This window comes from Acipenser ruthenus, chromosome 3, assembly GCF_902713425.1.
Source record: "Acipenser ruthenus chromosome 3, fAciRut3.2 maternal haplotype, whole genome shotgun sequence".
Classification (NCBI taxonomy): domain Eukaryota; kingdom Metazoa; phylum Chordata; class Actinopteri; order Acipenseriformes; family Acipenseridae; genus Acipenser; species Acipenser ruthenus.
Genome location: NC_081191.1, coordinates 92,722,507 through 92,735,295, shown reverse-complemented (window position 1 = coordinate 92,735,295; position 12,789 = coordinate 92,722,507). Strand labels below are relative to the sequence as shown.

Genomic DNA, 12,789 nt, shown 5'->3' with positions numbered 1-12,789 from the left:
CTTCTTCAGGAACAGCGGCTTCAGACCTAGTTTGAGGCAGCCTTGCTGTATCAAACCCCAAGTCTCCCCTGGTGTCCCGCGCAGTGACCTGAAACCTAGACCCAGTTCACACTACATGGCTGACCCAGGTCCGCCACAGATTTTGGGATGCAACCCCGTTCACATTTGCAGTTTAAGGCGCCTTTGCACGTTCACATATGTGACTGAAATGCAGGCCTAAATGTGGCGCATTGCTTTTTTATTTTTTTATTTTATGGAACCATTGCCTGCACTCAGAATGGAAGAGCTACTGGGATGCACAGTAATCTTTGATTTGTAGCAGATGTTTCTTGTTAAATATTTTTTTCAATGCAGCACAGTAGCTATTCTATATATATATAGAGAGAGAGATTATTGACTATTTCGACTTAATGATATGGTGTGTAACAGGGTGACGGTCCTACCCACAATCACATTATTCTCGTAAGAACACAGAGGTATTTAGAACGCAGGAAACAGCAACGTGCTAGTGTTGACAGGTATAAATTATTTGTTTTCGTAACGGATACTTCACAGACTGCAAATGACTATCATTGACTGACATTCACAAGACAAGCTCACAACTAACCACCTAATAATATTACTGCTCCCTCCGAAAGACACGGCATTAAATACATGACACATGCTTCTTCTCAGTTATACGTATTTAACCTGCATGAATACCGTCTTTGTTTACAAACACGATCGTTCAACTATTCTATTGTTTACTCGTTATTATTATCGTTGTCATTATTCTCTAGTCCCTAAACATTACCACTTCACTGAGGGACGCCTCCTAATCTAAATGCAGAAATACACCGTCACATATCAAATACACTTTGCTCAACAACATGCACGATACATAATAAACCACTGCTCTATCGCCAGCAATAATAATAATAATAATAATTATTAATAATAATAATAATAATAATAATAATAATAATAATAATAATAACAGGCATTGAAATGTTACAGTGCGGGTCTCACCCTCACATGGTGCATCATCGATCTTAATATTTCTGGATGAAAACAGCATTTTATGTGTGTGTAAAAGCAAGCAATGATCGTCATTTTAATGTAAAGCTGTGTGCTTCGTTGCGTGCAAAATAAACAATGGTAGTTGAATATGCCAAGTCGCCAGCATTATTGATCACTATTGAGATCCACATTCCTGCAGTTTTTATATTTATTGCTTAGTTACTAAATAACAGAAAGAAAGGGCAATTGTGACAAGTTCACAAGCATGATCATGAATGCGCTGCAGCTGCTGTATTATGTGACAGAAACAACCTGAACGTGGACCATCTTAATGGCAAGTGTGAACGGGGGGCACCTCTCTTCAAACTGACATTGTGTTCCCTCAGTTTAACAGATAACAAGGACTACTTTACTGCTATCTGTTTGTTCATGTTTTCTGTTTAATCACTGTATAAAAATAAAACTTACGGTCTGTCCATGGAAACCATGCGAAAGGTCTCCTTAGTTCTTTCAAATCAAATCTGTTGTTGTGACCCTGAGGGGGAAGTGCTTTACAGTCTCATGTTCTATGTTTGTATATTTACATTGGACTATTTCATTTGAATTGCAGTAATGTTATATAGCCTTTGTTGCTCCCGTGTGAGGAGAAATAGTAAACACAGTGATATTATCGTTATCAGAGAAAGCAAAAAGGAGAACTTCCATTCAAGCGGTGATGACAAGTGTTGCTCAAGAAGTACATTGTGTTAGCTGTACTGAACTGTACAGTGAGGCCTGCATGTTATGAAGGAGGCTGGTAGGGACTTGCATATGCCTTGTATGATTAACCCAGGACACTTTTATTGTACTGTATTGTGTGTGTGTGTATATATATAATTTGAAATAAATTGTGCAAATACAGTACATCCCAGATTGTATTTTATTAACCCTGCATTCCATTATAGAGCACTGTTTTTATAAAAGATTTCCTCATAAAAAAAAAAAACACACAGATGTCTCCTTACGGAAGGGTGAGCAGTGAAGGTAAAAATGGCTGTGTTTGAGTGTACCCCTTCTATATACACAGGATGTTTGATGCAATAAATAAAGCTTGATATTCATGAAATTGTTCTAGACTAGGGGTGTCCAAGAACTGCTCCACTCCAGGTTTCACAGATACAATGAGATAATTAACTACTTCAGGGTCTGGATGGAGGTGTGACTGGTTCAATTAAACCATTTAGAACAGGGTTGGAACAAAGACCAGGAGGGGAAGGGCCAGCTTTGGCCACCCCTGTTCTTGACAGCCATTGGCTTATTTCACAACAGTCAAAAACCGTTTTATGAATTGTGTTTTATCAATTGAAATACAAAAGGCACTTATTAACTATTGGTAGTTGGCCACACAGGACCTTTGGACAAAGTCCAAGTTTAAACCCTGTATATTCTAAATAATGTAGTGATTTGTTTTTCCTGTAGTACAATGAATGATGTAGTTTAAAGAGTCCAATGGGATCCAGAGCCCTGAATAACCCATACGATGCTGTTTCCTTGCGACAGTCCAGTGGGATCCAGAGCCCTGAATAACCATACGACATATCACTAGTTTTAGGAGGAGATGTGTTGGTTCTGAAACCCGTTCTAAGAGTTAACCATGGTATTTGTGCAGTCCCCCCTCTGAATTTGCATGTTTATTAATATACCACACTTAAATTTTTACACAAAGTACATCCAGAGGATCACGATAGCAAAGCTTATTGATAGTATCAGAATCCAGGGATAAGAGTATCTGCCTGCCCGGCTTCTGTATGTCACACTCATCTCTACATATATCTAGTGAAGTCGTTGTACACTGGAACGGGTTATGAATTTATCACAATCTGCAGTCTCTGCATGTGTTTCACACTCATCTCTACATATATCTAGTGAAGTCGTTGTACACTGGAACGGGTTATGAATTTATCACAATCTGCAGTCTCTGCATGTGTTTCACACTCATCTCTACATATATCTAGTGAAGTCGTACACTGTGGAACGGGTGATTGATAACAATTTGCAGTTTCTATCTGCTTTATGTCGCACTTCTCCATATTTTTACACATTTTCTTTGTTACATTTGGAGAAATTAAAACTCTGGTAACTGTATTAAAAATGTATTTATATAACCGGGAATGGGATGGAACCCTTGAGATATACATCTCATTTACAAGGGGGTCCTGATAGGAGAAAGCGGCAGCAACAGACAACATTATAAAATCAATGGCAAAAGTACACAAATCATTCAAACAAGTTACAACAATCAACTTACATTTTTACAACACTTGACTTTTTATGATGCTAGGCTATAACTGAAATGTAATAATTAAAAAGGCCGTATTGCCAGCACAACAACCAACATGTACGTGTATTTCAACCAGCATTCGACCTGTTTTAAAAGGTCAAAAGTAGTACTGCTAGTTCCACTTGTCAATTTAGCGTAATTTTAACATAATTTGAATTTCCATCTGACAACACTGCTTGCTAATGTGAACTGAGCCGTTATAATAATCGTATCCTCTGGAGGGCGCTTGCGAAACGATACAGTATATACAACCGACAAGTCAAATCGTCTACTAAGCAAAACTGCCTGTTTGTACTTTCCGTATCCATTAGCTTATCAGCTGTTCAATGCAAGACTACAAACCTGGGACACAATTTGTAACAATGTTCATCAAACCCAGATGCAAGCGCAAACTGTGCAGGTCTGTGTTTTATTTGAAAGAACATTCTAACCCCTTTTTTCCCCAATCTGTATATTCAGTCTTTTTTAAATTGCTATAGGAGTAGAATGCACCGGGCTAAGTTTTTGGACACCTGACTCAATGTCCAGCAGCTGCAAGACCGAATTCAGTGCAAAGGGCTGAATGCAAGTCTTTTAACCGAGCGAGTCCTGATGATATTGTCGTGGTGCACGGACGGAGGACAGCGATTGGGAAAGCGAAAAGAGGAGCGTTTAAGGTACATGTACGTACGTATCCTTATACGTGTCTACGGTATAGGGTTGCACCTGTCTGTTTTCACTAATGCCACTGCCATACATAGAGCATGTTAGGTAAAGCAGGATACAATTACTGCAATGTACGCACAATACTAGTCCTAGTAGTTCGGAGGTCCCGGTTACTGTACCTCAGAGATGGCAACCCGAACGTAACAGTGCAGGTGTATTGTGGCACAGTCTTTCTCTTTACTTAAGTTGAATTTCCTCATTGTGGTTTTGTGGTGGACTAGGTAGGTGTCTCTATATACGGCGAGAAAAATGTAATGTATTTATGTTAATAAATTTGTGCAGTAAAATGACCCCCATAAAGTTCCACTTCCTTACGCTGGTACTCGGTCACACCTTCCAAACTAGATTGGGCTGCAGGCTCTGCTCAATGTTGCAGGTCAGTATTGCTGTGCATCGATATGCACTGTGAACAGAATGTGCTCTTCAGGGCTGCAGGCTCTGCTCAGTATTGCTGTGCATCGATATGCACTGTGAACAGAATGTGCTCTTCAGGGCTGCAGGCTCTGCACAGTGTTGCAGGTCAGTATTGCTGTGCATCGATATGCACTGTGAACAGAATGTGCTCTTCAGGGCTGCAGGCTCTGCTCAGTATTGCTGTGAATCGATATGCACTGTGAACAGAATGTGCTCTTCAGGGCTACAGGCTCTGCTCAGTATTGCTGTGCATCGATATGCACTGTGAACAGAATGTGCTCTTCAGGGCTGCAGGCTCTGCACAGTGTTGCAGGTCAGTATTGCTGTGCATCGATATGCACTGTGAACAGAATGTGCTCTTCAGGGCTGCAGGCTCTGCACAGCGTTGCAGGTCAGTATTGCTGTGCATCGATATGCACTGTGAACAGAATGTGCTCTTCAGGGCTGCAGGCTCTGCACAGCGTTGCATGGTAATTGTTCTTGTGTGGGTGTGAAGCGCTTTGGGGTCCTTGTGATGAAAGGTGCTATAGAAATGGGAATTGTTGTTGTTGGTCCAAAAAAGATATGTCTTTGTGCACAGTATTTAAACTGTTTGTATGTGTCCTGTATGTGCACAGTGTTTAATGTTTGTATGTTATATTTACCGGTAGAATGTGTTTTATAATTTCAGGTAGCATCAGAAATGGTTCTTATGACATTGGCATAGCCTGTGGGTAAGTTAATAGTTTTTTTTTTTGTTATAAAACAATGATATACTGTCCGACAGCCTGAAGCTGAGGGCATTACTCGTTGCCCTGGGTCACTTTTTTTTCCCTTTTAAATTATTCTCTTTATTAACTCCAGTGATTCCTTGATCTTATTTGAGCACATTTTGTGCACTGTATTTAAGATGGAAGATTTAGGTACTTGAATGCAGCTCTGCGCTCTAGACATCAGAGGGCAGCAGTTTTCAGTATGGATTTTTGTGGGCAACAGCACAAACCTTTTTGGTCATATGGCCTGTGTGAGCCATTAGGATTGCCATTACAGGTTTAATGAATGTGCTAATAATCATAATAATCCAGTAATAATAATACTGTTTGTGTGTCTGTGACTCCCATAAGCTCCAACAGGGAGCACAGTTTTACACATATTAATAAGATCAATAGCAGTGTGTTGTGAATTGCAGGGTGGAGAGCATGTCCCTGCGTTCCCCAGGGAACCCTGGCGATGTGAGCTCCAGGCTCACGGATAACGAGAAGGCCTGGGACTGTCTCATTCCCATGGTGTAACGCAGCACATGGTACCCGCAGTAGTAGAAGCTGTGCTGACCGCATGCTCCCTGGTGTGGTGGACACATGAGCACACTGAGAGGCACACTGTCGGGATGTTTTATTTGGGTCAGGACGTCTTACCAAGGTCATGTTTGCAATATAGCTGGAAAGGGCTTTGGGAGCTTGCCCAATATATAATACTACTCTCTTATTTATAAAGGGTAATGGACTTATTGATTTGTCTAGTGTGTTGACATTTGTTTGTATGGTAAGAAACCACTTCAGCGTGCCGCACGACACACACACACACAATCGCACAGACACGCTGAGAGACACACACGACACACACTCGCACAGACACGCTGAGACGCACACACGACACAGTCGCACAGACACGCTGAGAGACACACACACTCGCATAGACACGCTGAGACACATAAACGACACACACTTGCAGACACACTGAGACGCACACGACACACACTCGCACAGACACGCTGAGACACACACACGACACCCACTCGCAGACACGCTGAGACGCACACACGACACACTCGCACACACGCTGAGAGACGCACACACACACACACAATCGCACAGACATGCTGAGAGACGCACACACGACACACACTAGCAGACACGCTGAGAGACGCACACGCGACACACTCGCACAGACACGCTGAGAGACGCACACACGACACACACTCGCACAGACACGCTGAGACACACACACGACACACACTCGCAGACATGCTGAGAGATGCACACACGACAGTCGCACAGACACGCTGAGACGCACACACGACAGTTGCAGACACGCTGAGAGACGCACACACAACATTCGCACAGACACGCTGAGACACACATGCCACACACTCGTACAGGCACACTGAGAGACGCACACACGACAGTCGCACAGACACGCTGAGAGACGCACACACACAATCGCACAGACACGCTGAGAGACGGACACACGACACACAATCGCACAGACACACTGAGAGATGCACACACGACACACACTCGCACAGACACGCTGAGACGCACAAACGACACACACACTCGCACAGACACGCTGAGACACACACACGACACACACTCGCAGACATGCTGAGAGACGCACACACGACACAGTCGCACAGACACGCTGAGACGCACACACGACAGTTGCAGACACGCTGAGACGCACACACGACATTCGCACAGACACGCTGAGACACACACGCCACACACTCGTACAGACACACTGAGAGACGCACACACAACAGTCGCACAGACACACTGAGAGACGCACACATGACACACTTGCACAGACATACTGAGAGACGCACACACGACACACTCGCACAGACACGCTGAGAGACGCACACACGACACACTCGCAGACACGCTGAGAGACGCACACACACACACAATTGCAGACACGCTGAGAGACGCACACACACAATCGCAGACACGCTGAGAGACACACACACGACACACACTCGCAGACACACAGACGCGCACACGACACAGTCGCAGACACACTGAGACGCACACACGACACACACTCGCAGACACACTGAGACGCACACACGACACAGACACGCTGAGACACACACACGACACACACTCGCACAGACACGCTGAGAGACCGACACACACTTGCACAGACACACTGAGAGACGCACACATGAGTCGCAGAGACACGCTGAGAGACACACACGACACACACTCGCACAGACACACTGAGACACACACGACAGTCGCAGACACGCTGAGACGCACACACGACACACTCGCGCAGACACACTGAGACGCACACGACAGTCGCACAGACACGCTGAGACGCACACACGACACACACTCGCACAGACACACTGAGACGCACACACGACACACACTCGCAGACACGCTGAGACGCACACACGACAGTTGCATAGACACGCTGAGACGCACACACAACACACACTCACACAGACACGCTGAGAGACGCACACACGACACACACTCGCAGACACACTGAGAGACGCACAGACACACACTCGCACAGACGCGCTGAGAGACGCACACACGACAGTCGCACAGACACGCTGAGACGCACCCTTGCAGACACGCTGAAACACAAACACGACACACACTCGCACAGACATGCTGAGACACACACACGACACACACTTGCAGACACACTGAGAGACGCACACACGACACACACTCGCACAGACAAGCTGAGAGACACACACATGACACACACTCGCACAGACATGCACTCACAATAGTAAATTAATTTGTGCCAAAGAAATTACAGCTGCTAGACTTTTGCTTTTGTTTGAGGTATTCTTTCAGAGGGCTGCTCTGTCACATCTGCCTGGTTTAAACAGTGTCACTCTTTAAGCTACAAGGTTTGGATAAAGGTGTCTGCCAAATTCAGTAAATAAAGGTGAAACTTTCTTCTCTTGTAGAATCACATCGGAGAACGTGGCAGAGAGGTTTGGTATTTCCAGGCAGAAACAGGATGCCTTCGCTGTGTCTTCTCAACAGAAGTAATCACTCCAGCACTTTCTACACATTCTGCCTCTGTGCTCCAGTAGCTACCTGGCTGCTGCACTACCTGCTGTTGGGTTTCAGTGCATTGGAAATAGTTGTGAAATCTGTATGAAGCTGTATTTGTTGAATACAATCAATGATCTATAATGCTATGAAATGTGCTCCCCGTCGGTGCCTTTTGAATGAAAACCACAATTCTGTAATAAATCACCTTATTGAAACCCAGTGAATGTAGTCTGTGGCTAAACACTAATTCACAGCTTATTTAAAGAATACTTTTACTTAAAGTCTGCATGGATGGCTTACCAAACATTTTTTTAAATGAAAAAGTAATCAGTTGATTAGGTTTTTTTTTTTTTTTTGTTAAACACTTGCAGAGACAATGAACTTGCAATACTGTGTTAAATGCTATTTTGATGAGGTGCCACCTAGTGGTAGCAAAAGATGTATTTATCGGGGAAAGTATTGATATTTCTCTGCACTCTCCTCAGAACGACTAGCAAATATGGGTATGTGATTGCTCCTTGTATAGAAAATGGAAGCGTTCTTTATTTTCTTCTGTCCACTCCTGCGTTGCAGAGCAGGGAAAGCTCAGAAGCTGGGTCTGTTCGCGTGGGAGATCATTCCGGTGAGCACCAAGTTTGAGGACAGCGAAGGGAACGAGAAAAGGATAACAGTGACACAGGACGATGGGATCAGAGCAGGAACGACGCTTGAAGGACTGGCCAAACTCAGACCTGCCTTCAAGGAGAACGGCAGCACGACTGCAGGTACGTGGATGCAGCGTGGGCATGCTCCTGTCCATAGAGCACAATGTACTACACAGACTAGACTGCAGGTACGTGGATGCAGTGTGGGCATGCTTCTGTCCATAGAGCACAATGTACTACACAGACTAGACTGCAGGTACGTGGATGCAGCGTGGGCATGCTCCTGTCCATAGAGCACAATGTACTACACAGACTAGACTGCAGGTACGTGGATGCAGCGTGGGCATGCTTCTGTCCATAGAGCACAATGTACTACACAGACTAGACTGCAGGTACGTGGATGCAGCGTGGGCATGCTCCTGTCCATAGAGCACAATGTACTACACACACTAGACTGCAGGTACGTGGATGCAGCGTGGGCATGCTCCTGTCCATAGAGCACAATGTACTACACACACTAGACTGCAGGTACGTGGATGCAGCGTGGGCATGCTCCTGTCCATAGAGCACAATGTACTACACAGATTAGACTGCAGGTACGTGGATGCAGCGTGGGCATGCTCCTGTCCATAGAGCACAATGTACTACACACACTAGACTGCAGGTACGTGGATGCAGCGTGGGCATGCTTCTGTCCATAGAGCACAATGTACTACACACACTAGACTGCAGGTACGTGGATGCAGCGTGGGCATGCTTCTGTCCATAGAGCACAATGTACTACACACACTAGACTGCAGGTACGTGGATGAAGAGGGGGCATGCTCCTGTCCATAGAGCACAATGTACTACACAGACTAGACTGCAGGTACGTGGATGCAGCGTGGGCATGCTCCTGTCCATAGAGCACAATGTACTACACAGACTAGACTGCAGGTACGTGGATGAAGAGGGGGCATGCTCCTGTCCATAGAGCACAATGTACTACACACACTAGACTGCAGGTACGTGGATGCAGCGTGGGCATGCTTCTGTCCATAGAGCACAATGTACTACACAAACTAGACTGCAGGTACGTGGATGAAGAGGGGGCATGCTCCTGTCCATAGAGCACAATGTACTACACAGACTAGACTGCAGGTACGTGGATGCAGCGTGGGCATGCTTCTGTCCATAGAGCACAATGTACTACACAGACTAGACTGCAGGTACGTGGATGCAGCGTGGGCATGCTCCTGTCCATAGAGCACAATGTACTACACAGACTAGACTGCAGGTACGTGGATGCAGCGTGGGCATGCTTCTGTCCATAGAGCACAATGTACTACACAAACTAGACTGCAGGTACGTGGATGAAGAGGGGGCATGCTTCTGTCCATAGAGCACAATGTACTACACACACTAGACTGCAGGTACGTGGATGCAGCGTGGGCATGCTTCTGTCCATAGAGCACAATGTACTACACAGACTAGACTGCAGGTACGTGGATGAAGAGGGGGCATGCTCCTGTCCATAGAGCACAATGTACTACACACACTAGACTGCAGGTACGTGGATGCAGCGTGGGCATGCTTCTGTCCATAGAGCACAATGTACTACACAGACTAGACTGCAGGTACGTGGATGAAGAGGGGGCATGCTCCTGTCCATATAGTGATGTGTCTCTGCCTCCAGGTAATGCCAGCCAGGTGAGCAATGGCGCGGCGGCTGTGCTGGTGGCCAGGCGCTCTGCGGCTCAGCAGCTGGGTCTGCCGGTGTTGGGGGTGCTGAGAGCCAGTGCTGTGGTGGGGGTGCCCCCTGATGACATGGGAATCGGGCCAGCCTACGCCATCCCCATCGTACTGCAGCAAGCAGGTGAGTGCCATCTGAGCTTTCACAGAATCCACAGCAAAATGACTTCAGGATCACTGGGGGGAGGAGGCAGGGTTGGAATTCAAACAGCTTCTTTGAACTCCCTTAAAATAAGAGTCAATAAAATGCAGGAGGGTGAGCATGGTACAGTGCATACTGGTCATCTCTCCAATACATGTCCGTGCACACTGGTCATCTCACCAATACATCTCAATGCACACTGGTCATCTCACCAGTACATCACAATGCACACTGGTCATCTCTCCAGTACATATATTCACTTTATTATTGGACAAGGCCATGCTGTCTTATGATGATAGTAAATATGGTTACCGCACTCTTGATTGGTTAATCATAAAGCTCTCCGATTCCCTCAGGTCTAACAGTGGATGATATTGATGTATTTGAAATTAATGAGGCTTTTGCCAGTCAGGTGAGTGCAATTCTTTACAAATTCATTATATCCCATTCTCTAAAGTGTTGGAAGTCAGGAAAGGAGAGGAACTCTATAGTGCCTTTGAGCAATCCCTGACGGGCAGCTCCCCCCTTACTAATACTCCACATGAACAACACATCATTCCAAGCAGATAATAAAGTAGAAGCGAAGGATCATTCAAGCCTTTCACAGAACGATCACAGGAGCACAAACAGGGCAGGTTAATGCAACGCCTTTCCAATCATGTATACTTTGACAACTTGACCTGAAATGCTACAGAACAGTGTTTACGAGAAACATGTTGCTTTAACTTTGCTGGATCCTGAGTTGTTTATATCGCAGCAATGTGTTTTGTTTTTTTTGTTTTTTTTTAACATAATCCTTCTTGTTTAGATTTTTTTAATTCACGCATCAGAAATCACCTGGTGAATGCATTTGAAGTTTTTTTTTTATTTAAAAGCACTCGCTAGGAGAAGGAGAATTCCTCTCGTATTCATGTAGTGTATACATATCTTTCTCCCTGCTGCTTCTTTTTCTCTGTTCCTCTGTTCTCAATACTTACATGACAAATGAGATTCAGTTCATTGAAGGCAGTAAAATGAAACACAGAAAAAACAAGTAACTTGTCTTTCTTTTCAGAGCCTATGGTGTTGTGTCCATGTGTATCGGAACTGGAATGGGGGCCGCTGCAGTCTTTGAATACCCAGGCCAATCAAATCTTCAGAAAGTACAGTTCAGAGTGCAAACAAGTTCTAACTAACGGGACCAATAACATTTTGTAGCAATGGAGATTTGAAGCGGGTGTTGGTTGGTATAATTGTTTGAATTGTTATTGTTTGTCCTTTTTAACAATACCAGCACTAATGAATGATAAGTTTGAGATGTTTAATGGGCAGGTGTCAAGAGATTGTTTAGTTACTGGCAACTGAATTTCATTTGCAACTGCAAACAATAATAACACCATGTAGAAATAAAGTTTAATGGATATTTGAATCACTCGTCAGAAAGATGACAAGTCACAGAACTGAATTGTAAAGAATAAATGTTAAATTAAAAATCTCTTCAATTGTAATAGTAACAGACAGAGAGAAGAATTAATTGCACCTACTGTAGCAGTCACTAAAATAGCAACCTTCAATCAGGTAGTCACAAGGCTGTGGTTATTAATTAGGGTCCTATTGAAATTGAACTGTGGTGAATTCCTCTCTGTTGCATTAGCAGGTATCCGTGAGTAAGGATTCAAATCTTTCATCATGTGATCCTCTCCCCCTGACCTCTAATCTAACCATCCGTTCACCAAGCATCCCGTGGACTGTTAGCATGGCTTTATATTCAGTGCTGTCTCTGAAAAACAAAAAGAAGATTTCATCAAAACACTCATGAACAATCAGGAGCTAGTGTGCTGTGATGTGATGTGCTGTGATGTGCTGTGGGTAGAGGCAGCATGTTTTGAATCCTTAATCAGTCACTACATTCTGTGGCAGTTCAGACCAGTTTGGCATTCTGAAAGCTCTGCAGGGGTAGTGTCCTGCTTAGATGTTTTTAGTCATTTCTTTTGCAGAAGAACTAGGATACCAGCCCAGGTGCCACGGCAATACAACTGCCTCTGCCCTGGTTCATTCTCAAACAGTAAG

General features: G+C 44.6%; 2 protein-coding genes across 3 annotated transcripts in view; one reads left to right on the top strand and one right to left on the bottom strand.

The window, feature by feature from the left end:
• The first annotated feature begins 4,863 nt into the window (after window positions 1–4,863).
• On the top strand, window positions 4,864–12,440 carry LOC117394571 (3-ketoacyl-CoA thiolase B, peroxisomal-like). The gene is made up of 6 exons (XM_059018784.1): window positions 4,864–5,151; window positions 8,133–8,213; window positions 8,797–8,987; window positions 10,543–10,722; window positions 11,097–11,152; window positions 11,795–12,440. The coding sequence occupies exons 1-6, from the start codon at window positions 5,090–5,092 to the stop codon at window positions 11,852–11,854; spliced, it is 630 nt and encodes a 209-aa protein (XP_058874767.1). The 5' UTR covers window positions 4,864–5,089; the 3' UTR covers window positions 11,855–12,440.
• The window catches only part of dlec1 (DLEC1 cilia and flagella associated protein), a 39,275-nt gene continuing 38,606 nt past the window's right edge, over window positions 12,121–12,789 (bottom strand). For both annotated transcript variants that reach the window (XM_034059090.3, XM_059018783.1), the window contains exon 39: window positions 12,121–12,499. In XM_034059090.3, coding sequence (XP_033914981.3) covers window positions 12,370–12,499 — 130 coding nt within the window. In that variant the 3' untranslated portion in view covers window positions 12,121–12,369. The remainder of the gene's footprint in view (window positions 12,500–12,789) is intronic.